The sequence below is a fragment of the Zootoca vivipara genome, chromosome 1 (genome assembly GCF_965207765.1).
Source record: "Zootoca vivipara chromosome 1, rZooViv2.hap1.1, whole genome shotgun sequence".
Classification (NCBI taxonomy): Eukaryota; Metazoa; Chordata; class Lepidosauria; order Squamata; family Lacertidae; genus Zootoca; species Zootoca vivipara.
Window position 1 is genome coordinate 93,954,561 of NC_142582.1, and position 13,359 is coordinate 93,967,919.

Below are 13,359 nucleotides of genomic sequence, written 5' to 3' on the forward strand. Positions count from 1 at the left end.
GCTCATCTTGGACTAAGACCCCACCTTATTTTACACAGTCCAACCTTTGCTGCAGAGGTTCCAGAGGAAGAAGCAGTTCATCAAGTGATGCATCACCCATTAAATCAAGGGCAATATACCTTAACGTATCAGGCTTGAGACTGGTGCCCAGAAAGGCTGAGCAGCCCAACCTTCAACGAGGCCCAAGGGAAACGCAATGCTCAGTATAATATATAACACAATGGACTTCATGTCTGCTGCAGGCATCCCATTATTGAACCGCTAAGGATGCTTTTAGTAAGGCATTTGCTTCCATCCACAATTGCAGTGCTTTTGCAAATCAGAGTTACACGGAATACCACCAGTCAGATGAGATCTGTGGCGGAGCAAGGTCAGGTGGTACCCGGTGTGGAAAATTTCTTGTCTCACCCTCCCCATTGAATTTTTTTTTTACCTGTAACAATGGTTTGACTTTATATCAAGGGGGGAGCCAAAGTTATTGAGCTTTTTGGGGGGAGATTGCATGTCTTGCAACGAGGAACCTGCTGGCTGCCATAAAGCTGAGGGAGAGCCGGCGGATGGACCATATCGGCAACGGGAAGCCTGCGCACGCCAAAGCAACAGCATCTCTCACAGCCGTTGACTGCCGCACAGCATTTTGTCACCCCCCTCGGAGATGGTACCCGGGGAGAACCGCACCCACCTTGCGACACCTCTGAATGGAACCCAGTTTTGATGCAGGGAATGAACTGACTGACACCTGGTCAGAGTCAGGCCAAGCAATTATTATCCCTTGATGTAGGAAGCAGGGGCCCCTTTTCGACCAGAGGACCGCATTCCTTTGTGGGCAGTCTTCCGGGGTTGCATGCCAGGGGTGGGCAGGGCTAGAAGCGATAACTGGGTGGAGCAACAGATGCAAGACTTATCATCATCCAATAGGCGACATTCTAGCCACACACAAAACTGAAGTTTCTACACCACTCACATTAACAGCTCTCCATCTAGGCAACCGAAAGTTCAAGGACCAATGTCAGCCAGGAAAGGAGCAGGACCAGTGAGATGGCATGACCTGGGTAGGGTTCTAAGGGCCAAGTAGAGCGACCTGGGGGGGGGCACATTTGGTACCCCCACCCCTGCCTTAAAGGGGTAGCTCTCGCAGTTCTACGAACCAGGAAATGTTGCTTGCTTATGAGCCTATCGAGCATTTAAAGTCGTCGGACAGTTTTCTAGCAAACTTCCATCTTGCCTCTTTATTCAACACTCTGTCTGCCGCAGATATTCTTGTTTCTCATTTGTTGTACACAACCTGACCATCAACTTTTAAGGCTTTCGGCAGCGACAGTTTCCAGCGGTCAGGCATGCATCTAATGAAGTGGGCTCTGCTCTGATAAAGTTTATGCGGCGATTAATGTGTCATTAATGTGCCACAAGACCATTTTAAGGCTGTGCTCCTGCTCCTGGAATCTCCCATTCGCCAAGCCCACAAGCTGCCACATCGTTTCACCTAAAAAAAATACTGCTCTCTCCCCAGAGTTCACCTGTGGTTATCACACTGGAAGTGCAGAACATAGCTGCACAAGTTTCCTGGCATTTATTGCAGTTTGTAGCATAATTATTAGTGATAAGCAACAGCAACTCTTCTGCATGTGCTTCTACATGATACCGTGAAACCTTTAGATCTTTTAAAAACAGTGTTACCATATTAGAAATTAACACCCCAGTGCTCACTCCATCAATATATTTTTATGTAGGAGGAATGCCACCAGGACTGCTGCACAATGATACCCTGACATTTTGTGAACGTTTTCACTAATGTTACAATACCCTTTAGAGCAGTGTTTCTCAATCTGGACTGTTGCTGGACTACAATTCCCATCATCCCTAGCTAGCAAGACCAGTAGTCAAGAGTGATGGGAGATGTAGATCCAACAACAGTTGGGGACCCAAGATTGAGAAACACTGCTTTAGAGGCTTATCAAAAAAGGGGAGCAGGGGAGAGAAAATGCAGCATATTGCAAAATTGTTTGTGATCTCTTATGGTACTGAAAATCCAAATATCAAATGTTCCCTAGCACAACCCTGTTTCTATATTACAAGTGGAAGAGATCTGACAGCATCATTATATAAAAGGAAATTATATAAAAGGAACTCATATAAGCATTACACAAGGGAGGGCTGACACACAGTTTGACCAGGGGTGGAGAACCGGTGAGCCTCCAGATGTTGCAGGACAACTCCCATAATTCCTGACCATTGTCCATGTTATGCTGGCTTCAGGAACAAAATAGAGCTGGGGGGAGTTGGGGGGCACATCTGAAGGGCCACAGGTTTCCCATCCCTGAGCTGTGAGCCATGCATTCTGCCTATCCTCTGGCCATCAAATAGTGGCACACAGATTCATGAGCCATTAAATTGTCCATGCAGCTGTAATAGTTGATACAGTTAGCTAGGTAAATGTAAAGGTAAAGGTAAAGGACCCCTGACAGTTAAGTCCAGTCGCAGACGACTCTGGGGTTGTGGCACTCATCTCACTTTACAGGCCGAGGGAGCTGGCGTTTGTCCGCAGACAGTTTTTCCGGGTCATGTGGCCAGCATGACTAATCTGCTTCTGGCGAAACCAGAACAGCGCACGGAAATGCAGTTTACCTTCCCGCCGGAGCGGGAAGGCAGCCCTTTTTAGGGAAGCTTTTAATGTTTAATAAATTGTTGTATTTTAATATTACTGTTGGAAGCCGCCCAGAGTGGCTAGGAAGGCCCAGCCAGATGGGCGGGGTATACATAATAAATTATTATTATTATTACCTGCTTGCACTTTTTGGGGTGCTTTCAAACTGCTAGGTTGGCAGGAGCTGAGATTGAGCAACGGGAGCTCACCCCATTGTGGGGATTCAAACCGCCGACCTTCTGATCAGCAAGCCCAAGAGGCTCAGTGGTTTAGACCACAGCGCCACCTGCGTCCCTAACAGTTAGCTAATCTCCAACAAAGTCAGCAAATCCTGGATGTGTTAAACAATTAATAAGCATTAATTGTTCTGACATGCCCCGGGCTCATTAAAACAGCTTGATTCCTAACAACCATGAATAACCATTTCTTTAAAAAAGAAAAAAAAAAGAAACCAGGATTTACCGTATATATATATTGTGTATATATATTGTGTGTATATATATATATATATATATATATATATATATATATATATATATGTATGTGTGTGTGTGTGTGTGTGTGTGTGTGTGTATATATATATATATATATATATATATATATATATATATATATATATATAAATTTCTGCACATCTGCACTCTTTGAAGTGGGGCTGCTGCATCCCAAGCACCAACCTAGGCAGGAAAAGAAGGTCTAGACAGCAAGACACGCCTGTTCACAAGGAATGTTTACAAAGAATCAACAAAGGATTTAACCAGTTTCATCATCTGACACAGCCATGAAATTCACGGCAATTATCTTGAAAGTCTCCCATGACATATCTCAACCCTATGTTCTTTAGCTGTATTTTGGGGAGAAAAGCAGCCAAGCTCACAAAGAAGGAATTTGCAATGTGTCATAGTTAATAACTACCCTAAAATCATACCCATGTGGCTATAATTTTGTGAACCAAAATAGGATTGTTATGGGCTGTGCAATGCATGCAGCTAGCTTCCTATGGTCAGCATAAAGACGGAACCTGCCTGTCCCCCATAATGTTCACGGTGTTCCTGGTTTTGAGAACAAATACCCTACCAAGACCTTGGTCAGTTGACTTGGGATGCAGCCAGGGGATATGGTCCAACCTCCTAGGGACTGTACTATTGACACCTCACCTGCTGCAATCAGCAGCTCAGGAACAAGACCACTGGTCCATCTAGCTCAGAATCATCTATACCCTGATTGGCAGCAGTTCTCCAGGATTTCAGACAGGGAACACTCCCAGACCTACCTGAAGAGGCCAGGAATAGAACCTGGAACCTTCTGCATGCAAGGCAAATGCTTTACCACTTCACCATTGCCCAGTCCTATGCAACAGGTGGCAAATGGGCACATGAGTCCAAGGGGTGCTGTCAGTGTTGCCTGTCAGAAGTACCCCAGCAAAATAAAAAGCTCGGGGGAAAGGAATCATAGAATCGTAGAGTTGGAAGGGTCTCTGAGGGTCAGCCAGTCCAACCCTCTGCAATGCAGGAATCTGAACTAGATCATACATGGCAAATGGCCGTCCTACCTCTGCTTATAAACCTCCAAGGAAGGAGAGGCCACCACCTTCCAAGGGTCTTCCACTGCTGAAAAGAAAGTTTTTCTGGTGTTTCGTCGGAATCTCCTTTCTTGCAAGTTGAAGCCATTGGTTTGAGTCCCACCCTCCAGAGCAGGAGGGGGAAAAAAGCTTGCTCCATCTTCCATGGGACAGCCCTTAAGGTGGTTGTCGCAACGATTTCAAACTATTCTTACCTCCCTAGCATGGGATTGCTTACACTTTCTCTATGACAGTATGATCCACGCCAACCTGAACTGTTTTGCAAATAAATGGGCCGGCTTTATAGCACTCTTACGTGCATCATCAAGCAGTGGTGGGTAGATGAGATGTTTTCTACACGCGAGTGGCGTGCATACTTGGTCGCTGGAATGTCAGAAACAAAAGTAGCTTTCAACTCCTGTTTGAAGAGTGAATTTGCTGACTTTCAACTCCTGTTTGAAGAGTGAATTTGCTGACACGTTAACAGCCAGTCGACAGGACTTTAGGGTGAAGCTGCCCTTATATGGCAGGCAGTTTTTCAAGAAAGGGCCTTATTCTGAATGTATATGAAAAGATGCCCAAACACAGGAATTCTAGCTTCTCTCTGACAAAGTGGCGAGAACATTAAGCAGTGCTCATTTAATTTAGTTCACTTCTCTTCCCCTTCCATCTGCTTTACCCAGCAGACTTAAGAAAGCCATTAGCTGTTTGCAAAAAGAAAACATGTTTGCTCATAAGTCCCTGTCCGCCTTCCCACAAACATCCCACAGCCTCTGAGGAATCCCCAATCACAGAGCAGTCCCAGCCACAGCAGCTTCCTATTGAGTCTTTTCTAAAAAAATGTTTTAAAGCTGAATGATTTCTTAAGTGCCATGGGATCTTGGGAATGCACATTTCCCATAAACCCAGCTTCCAAGTATACTGAACTGTCCTGGCACGCGATGAGTCTTCTTCCTTCCTTCCTCTCCCACTCATTCCCATTTGATGAGAGTGAGCAGAGATGAATCCCAGATCAACGTATCGAGAAAGCAGCGTTTCTCACCAAGTCTGTTCCTGCCAACTCGGAGGTCCAAACAGCACAATAGTCTAATCCTACCCACAACATAAAACCATCGCCACCACAATGGTCCCCTCCCACACATCACCTTCTGAATTGTTAGTAGCGTGCAGCAGGCATGTAAAAAGTCATGTATGTGGGATCAGACACACATTTTCCCACACTCTGCACCCGCCCACTGGGAAGCCACAATTGGGCCCACTGTGCAAACAGACATCAAACAAAACAACCGACAAGCTAACTGTACATTTCCTTTGAGTGTCTTCCATGTAGGAATTTTTTATAACACATGAAACAGTTCAACTTTCTACAGTTGCACCCTCAACGATCAAAGACATGCAAAGCTAGTCCCAAACAGGTTGCCCTTAATCCACAGAAAACCAGGCTTGCTTTAATCTGAATTAAAGCTAATTGGAGTTCCTGTGCCCACAAAGTTCTTTTTTCTGCCATTTGACTGTAGCGCTTCTCCTCCTGACCCCTGCAACATACAGTCCTCTCCAAATCACATAAATGTTCAGATTTCCCCAGCCTCATGTCTGGAGTAACATGCAAACCAAACAGCTGGTTAAAAGAGGATCTAGAATCTAGAGAGGAAGCAATTTTTTCCATGGTGGGTAAGGCTGACAGGCTACTTGCCATTTTCTGCATCAGTAAATAGGGAAGGGTAATACTCTCTTAAGGAATGTGATTTTTTAAATAAAAAAACAAGTCAAAAACATTTGAGTTTAGGCAGAAATCTCTCAGTGTATTTTTTTCACCTTAAAAATATTTTTTAAAAAATATACAGAACTTCTGAATACAGACATAGCTTACATGGCTGAATTAGATATAGACATAGAGCATGTTCACAACTTCGAACTTAAACCTATTCAAGCCTGACGTTCAGTGACAACCTTACAGAAGGTTACCGGTAGTGGCTTGGCAGCCCAATATCAAAGCAATTTTGCCAACATTTCATTTCGTTTCTTCCCCCAGAGTAAATCACTCAGAAGTATCACACATTTGTCCTTGCGTGTTCAAAATGTCTGACTAGCAGTATTAACTGTACAACATATCAAAAAATATACTGGAAATCCCTCTAAGGGCACATTTTTTTTCTATTTATTTGAATCAATAAAGGGGGGTAAGGTGGAAACCTTGTATTTTCATTCAAATGCCTGTGGCCTCCCCAAAACAACACATCCATCAGTGGTCAGTTCACTATTACATCTTCAGCTTTAAAAAAAACCACGGCTGCTCTTTTTTGTTTTTTGTTTGCTACTACAGCCACTGGATCCAGCTGATCAGAAGGGGGCAGCTTGCAAGCTTGCTTAGTTCAAAGCAAGTCAGGGAGCAGCTACACAACACCCTGGTCCAGTGGTTTCCTGGGCCGGCATGCTGCTACCGGTACCAGTGCTCAAGACTAGTTCAGACTGCTCACACATACCATTACCCAGGGACTAATTCCCACTGTGAAAGCAGTGGGGCTTACTTCTGAGCAGGCATGAATAGGATTTGCATTGCATGCTTCCAAGCTCCCCTCTCCTGCTGCACAGTGGACTTAGGGTTACAATTTTGGAAGGAAAAATCAATCCCCTTGTCACTCACTGCAGGAACACAGATCAGCTAGCTGATATACACAGCAACTGCCATCCCACAGCAGACAATACACATGTGTGACACATTGCAATGCACATGTTCCAGAGAGGAAGCCATATTTATCTTTTCCAGGGGGGGGGGGAATCAACAAGAGGCTTGTGGAACCTCTGACTAATATATTCTGGGGTAAACTCAAGTGTTTATTATACCCGATGCAATAAAGTTTTAAGAGACTACAAGATTCTTTGTGCAGATGCTTTTCCTGACAAAAAGATTTATGCGCCTGTGGGAAAAAGAGTACTGTACGAAGTGATGGAAACGATCAACTATAGAACTAAACGCTATGAGCTACGGAGGGAAAATGCATGTTTTAAAAAACCTGAATATCAGCTATGTCTAAGCACTACAGTGGGTTTTAAACCATGTTCTGCTCTCATTAGATTCTTCAGCAAAAACGTCAATGTTGTCAGCTCATACACTAATGTATTTCAAATCCCTAACAGACAAGTTTAAAAATATAAAAGATTAGGCCTCTGGCATAGGTTCAAGAGAAGAGACTAGATTCAAGTCAGGTCCTGGGGAAACTAACCTTGGCCATTTACAGGTATATATTTCTATGTGGTTGTGTTAGCTGCTTCACTGTTCCAATGCTCAGAAGTCTGCACTTACAGGAATGGTCCTATGGCATTAAAATGCAATTGTTTTATTTCTGGAAGCCCCAGCAGCAGTTGCAACCAACCAAGGGGAACAGAAGTGGCAGAAGGATGGTTTGGGGATTTCCAGACAAAAACCGTGACCAAAGGGTAGCTGTTTCCACTTGCTCTCATTCTCTGCTGGGAAGCCGGTTTGTGTGTGTGTGTGTGTGTGTGACCATTTGCAGTGGGCAGGGTAGAGTTAACCCAAATTGGGAAGGTCAGCATCCAGGCCAGCAGCAATATCAGTTTATGTCAAATAATTTAGGACTGGCAGCAATGACAGCATACAGCTGAAACAGAAGGAAAGTTAAACGAAACTCAAATCTGATGTAACTGGCCTGGGAAAAGGTCAGGAACAAATACACCAAAGGTTAACTCTCAAAAGCAGCATCGCCATGAGGCCGGAGAAATATGACAACAGAATGAATTCCTTTCGGGCATGTTTACAGCAAAATATTAACCGGAATGCCTCTTCCTTGCTTACAATTTGGAAAAGAATGGTTTAACAAAAGAGGTGCTGAGCAAGCAGTAATAAAGCACAGGGTCAAATCAGCAGTGCTATACCCAGGGCTTTAAGGAACTGGGCATCCTTTTCCACCCCAGATTAGCTGTGACTTGCAAAGGAAGCTTTCCCCAATAGCCCTTTAAACACCATTCAGCACCTGCTCCTTCTCTCTGTCCGAGTGTGTACAGAATATAGATTATATAGGTCCTCTCTATGCATTAACTAATGGGATCTGTATACAAATAGGTTTATGCACAGGGATACAAAGGAAATGCCTCGGGATACATTTCAGATAGGCTGACATACCTGAGCTCCATTCCACGTGGTCCCCCCCCCTTATTTCGGGATTAATAAAGCGTATTTGTAAAAACTAAAAACCGGTACAGTTTTCCCTGCTCGAGTCCCAGAGAGAGAGGCGGGGAAGCCAAGGGCCAAGACAGGAGGAGAAGCGTCCTTCATCTCCCAGCCTTTCCGAGTCCACAGCCGAGAGCGCGCGCTCGAGTCCGGGGCGAGGGGCGGTCCAGGCTCCCTGCTTGCTCCAGCGGCCGTCGGGGCTCCCGGTCGGATGGCTTCCCTTGTACTGTACTCCGCAGTCGCTGTCTCCGCCGGAGTCGGTGCAGCACGGTGGGGTCGGTCGAGGGATGGGGCGGCGGGGAGAAAGGTTGTGCCTCCGGCCTCCTGGGCCGGATCGAGTCCCTACGGCGCCGAGGCGTCGGGCTCCAGCGTGGGCGACACGGCAGCGGCGCCTCCGCCGTTCAGCGGCCTCGTGGTCTCCCCGGGGTCGGGCGCGAGCGGGCCGGTGCCGGGGCTGGGGGCCGTCCCGGGCGGCTGTGGCGGGGTGTGCGGCCCGCCGCGCACGGGCTGCCAGATGAGACTGTAGTAGACGGCCAGCACGATGGCGGCCAGCGAGACGGAGAGGACGTAGGCCAGTACGGTGGCCAGGCGCACCCACTTCTTGTTGGTCTTGGCCGCCATGCGCGCCTTCTTGTCCCCGGTGTAAGTGGCCGGCTTGCCCCGCTCCCCGCCCGCCCCCGCCTCCTTCTCCTTCATGGGGGCGCGGCCTTTGGCCCGCTGCTCCACCGCCCTCTCCGTCTTGCTGAGGCTCCCGAGCGGGATGGGCCCCGAGGGACGCGCCGCCACCGCCGCCGATCACATCACGACATGCCCCGGGGCGCCAGGAGAACGAGGCGCTGCTGCTGCTGCTTCTGCTTCTGCAGCGGGTGGGCCTCGCAGGCGGGCGGCGGGCGGCGATCGACGGCCTCGGCGGCGAGCTTGCGACGCGCCCGGCTGCAGGGAGGCGGTCGTGGGTGGAAAAGCCCGTCGGCGGAAAGGCAGCGTCGCTAGCCCTCGACCCGCGGCGAGGATGCTGCTGTCGGGGCGCGCGCCTCCTTCTCTCTCTCTTTCGCAGCAGCAGCAGCAGCAGATGAATCCTCGGCGGCGCTCAGCGGCCGGGCTGTGCAGGCAGCGGGTATTAAAGGGGCAACGCGGAGCGAGCGCCGACGGAGGTGGGAGCGGATGCTGTGGCGCCTTAAAAAGGCAATGCAAGAGCAGGAGGACCACCGGCCCGCCGCGGCTCTGCACTGGCAGCAGGCCAGGGGCCGCCGCCCCCTCCGTCCAGGCAGGGGGAGGGGGGAACAGCTCCGGCGGATCACATATTGGGAGGGGGAGCGACTCGGGGGGCTGCGATCCCAACTCCCTTTCCCCTGGGAGTAAGGCTCATTTAATGGAGTCACTACGTACTTCCGAGTACATGCGGTAGGGTCGCGCTGGGGGGGGGGGAGAGAGAGAGAGAGAGAGAGAGACAGGAAACGAAAGGTACACACGCAAAGCTGCGATCCGGCTAAACAAATTTGCAATCTTTGGCTATTGAGGCTGGTGGGGTGGGGGGAGTCGCATTGAATGAAATGGGACTTCCTTCCGAATGTCCCTGCATTGCTGAAAGTCGCTCTAAAGTCCTAAGCCATTCGAGAGAGAGGTCCGCTTCAGACACTAGTTTTCCCTAATCCCTCCTCTAGCTGATATTAGTGTGCGGGCGTGTGGGAATGGTCAAATATTGAGGCGCCCGTCAGTGATCCCGAAGTGACAGGTATGGAAGACAACATGGGGACTCCCGGATTTTGTCCGGGAAGAACTCCTGAACTAGTTTGGGGGCCCGTTCATCTCACTGTGGACAACATTTGTGAGTCTCATAGCTCCCATTTCTCACATAGCAAAAGAAGCCAAGAAAGCCGCTTTTTCAATCTATCTAGCCATTGGGGGGGGGGCTTTGTACCAATATGTGAGCACCTGGAGTCTGGACACTGCAAATTGACCGTTTGAAAAACGCTTTCCTGCCTCTAGAAATCTAATCTGCCCTGCCCAGGATGCTGGTGTGTCTATTAGAGATTCTAGTACACACAAATGACTTTGGCAGAAAGTCTGATTAGCCTCTTGATTGGCATCTGGAAGGCGTGTGTGATCTTGGTTAGAAATCCAACATTTTGTATTTTTGTTTCATGGGAGCAAGGAATTGAGGGGGAAGAAGCTAGAAAAGTGCTCAATGGTTCCAAACGTTCAAAACAGATTTTAAGAACAGGACTGTTAGAATGAAGTCACCTTAAGATGCTCTGTTACTGCCATTTGACTCTTAATGCAGTGATGTGCCAATATGACATGTTGAGAAGAAAGGATTGGGATGTAATAATCCCTCTGCTGATTTTATACATATGTGACAGAACTGCCCTTTAATATAGGCATATTGGATCAAAATACTAAATGAGGTGGGTAAATGAATGACAGTATACCATTTTATTAGGACCATTTGATCTCTGATCTGCTGGCTGGCTAAATTCACAGTCTTAAAGTATAAGTATGTGACAAAAGTTTGAAATGTTGCACAAATGCTAACATCCAATAAATTGATGAAATGTCTAGATAGAAAAAGGACTGCTGAAACATCTTTGAAATGCAGTGTTCATACACCTCAATCACTCAAAAGTCCTAAATGGATTTGCAGAAGTTCAATTACAATATAACATTTCAAACTGTTTTAAATCTTTTTTTTAATAATAAGAAAACTGTTCTGTGATATGAATCTACCGTAATTTGTTCTATCTGAAGGTATAGGAAAGGAATGGTTCTGTATTTCCTCTTTTTTTAATATGACAGGCAAATAGCTATACATTAATTCAGGTGGGTATCATCTACGTCCTCTTGCTTGCTTGAGTCTGTGATAGGCTGCTGTGTGTTTGGCTTTCTCTGGAGAAGTGAACTCTACCCATCAAAGGTAACAGGGGAGCTTGCTGTTCTGTACAACAGCACACACCTTCAACTGAAAGAAGGACAAGTCAAGAGCTGGTCTTGTAGTGGGAAATTCCACATTCTTATCACTTCAAATAATTGATTTGGCTTTTGAACATGTATAAGCAAATGGCTGAAATAAGTTCAGGGACCTTTATTTACATAAATGCTCCATGTATCACATGTCTGGTGCTGGAGGAGACTCTTGAGAGTCCCATGGACTGTAAGAAGATCAAACCTATCCATTCTGAAGGAAATCAGCCCTGAGTGCTCACTGGAAGGGCAGATCGTGAAACTGAGACTCCAATACTTTGGCCACCTCATGAGAAGAGAAGACTCCCTGGAAAAGACACTGATGTTGGGAAAGATTGAGGGCACTAGGAGAAGGGGACGAACAGAGGACGAGATGGTTGGACAGTGTTCTCGAAGCTACGAGCATGAGTTTGACCAAACTGCAGGAGGCAGTGCAAGACAGGAGTGCCTGGCGTGCTATGGTCCATGGGGTCACGAAGAGTCGGACACGACTAAATGACTAAACAACAACAACAAATCACATGTCAGCAACTAGTGGCCCTAAATTCTAATCAAGCCCTCTGACTTCCGAACATAGCTGCCAAGTTTTCCCTTTTCTCGCGAGGAAGCCTATTCAGCATAAGGGAAAATCCCTTTAAAAAAGGGATAACTTGGCAGCTATGCTTCCGAATTGTCAACTCAAATGCAAGGGGACAGCATATTTAAAGAGAGGCCCTTGACATGTGAATGGCTACCAGTTCCCTTTTACAGGTGAGGTGGGACCCTGGGCTTCCAGTTCATGCCATTTCTCAAAGTGACCCTCTGTTTATACAGGTATTACCAACCTTTATGGGCCCATTTGCAAATCTTGTGGGCATCACACACCAAACTGTTCCATAGGCTACAACAGAATGCACATTTCAAGTCTAATTTCAATGGGAGAAGAAGACCCTGTGGGCACCAGAGGAAGCCTATGTGTGCCCCTGGGCACAACTTTGGCAACACCTGCTCCAGCAAAGCATGTTTTGGAAACGGGCCTTTTGAGCATCTTCCATTATAGCTGCTTAACACCTCTCATTCTAAAGAACAGCCTTATGTTTTCAGTCACCTTGGTCCCGTATCACAATGGAGGAGCTTTATGTCACCCAAGCCAATGCATGTCTGCTCAGATGTAAACTGCATTAAGCTCACTGAGGTTTACTCCCAGGTAACTGCGCACAGGGTGGCAGCCATATGGTGGCATTAAACTAATTTTTACACAGAATAGTTCCACTAAAATGAATGAACATGACTAAGTTAGGCCCATTAATTGAATACCATCCATAATGACTAATCTGTATGCCACCTTAATTAGTTATTGCCACTCTGTCCTGAAGATGTAGCTTTGCAGCTTCACACAACTTCATAGTTGTGGGTGGCTCATTTGCCATTATAGGCTTGGATTGCTGGCTGACTAAAACAGAACAGTTCTTGTTGTCAGGATGTTATTTCCCCTCCATATTAAAATCCAGAAACAAATGCATAAGGGGAAGTGAATACACACACACACACACACACCCCCCCTAAACACACATTCATGTTAAGGAAAATAGGATGAAAAATTAGTGTAATAATAATGGGCAGGGGGAATTTCCCCACTACTGTATTAAGATTCTCGTTATTTGAATAACAATCCTACGTATGTTCAGCCTCCAACATTTTCCTTCTTGTCTTGTAGATCTCTCTCTCTCTCTCTCTCTCTCTCTCTCTCTCTCTCTCTCTCTCTCTCTCTCTCACACACACACACACACACACACACACACACACACACACACACTCCCCATCTTTGTGTTCTGGCTGGCTATTGGTGAAGGAAATCCTTATTAAATGGGAATTGGTCTTCCGGTTCCCAGGAGCCCAGCAAATCTGTCTTAAGTGGGCAATGCTATTGAATGGAAGAGAAAGAGCAGCACAGTCACAGATGCAGCTATTCTGCAATATGGTAACAGCTGATCGGAGCTCCAGCAGGATATGAAATTATTGGTTTCC

At 46.7% G+C, this 13,359-nt stretch overlaps 1 protein-coding gene across 1 annotated transcript; it reads right to left on the reverse strand.

Moving 5' to 3' along the window:
- Positions 1–5,986: 5,986 nt before the first annotated feature.
- On the reverse strand, positions 5,987–12,904 carry INAFM2 (InaF motif containing 2). The gene has a single exon (XM_060273363.2). It carries the CDS (start codon positions 9,088–9,090, stop codon positions 8,737–8,739), a length of 354 nt encoding a protein of 117 aa, XP_060129346.1. The 5' UTR covers positions 9,091–12,904; the 3' UTR covers positions 5,987–8,736.
- Between the last annotated feature and the right edge of the window lie 455 nt (positions 12,905–13,359).

What these genes read in the sequence shown, in the direction of transcription:
- INAFM2 (XM_060273363.2), bottom strand. Translation starts at nt 9,090, where the DNA reads ATGAAGGAGAAGGAGGCGGGGGCGGGCGGGGAGCGGGGCAAGCCGGCC.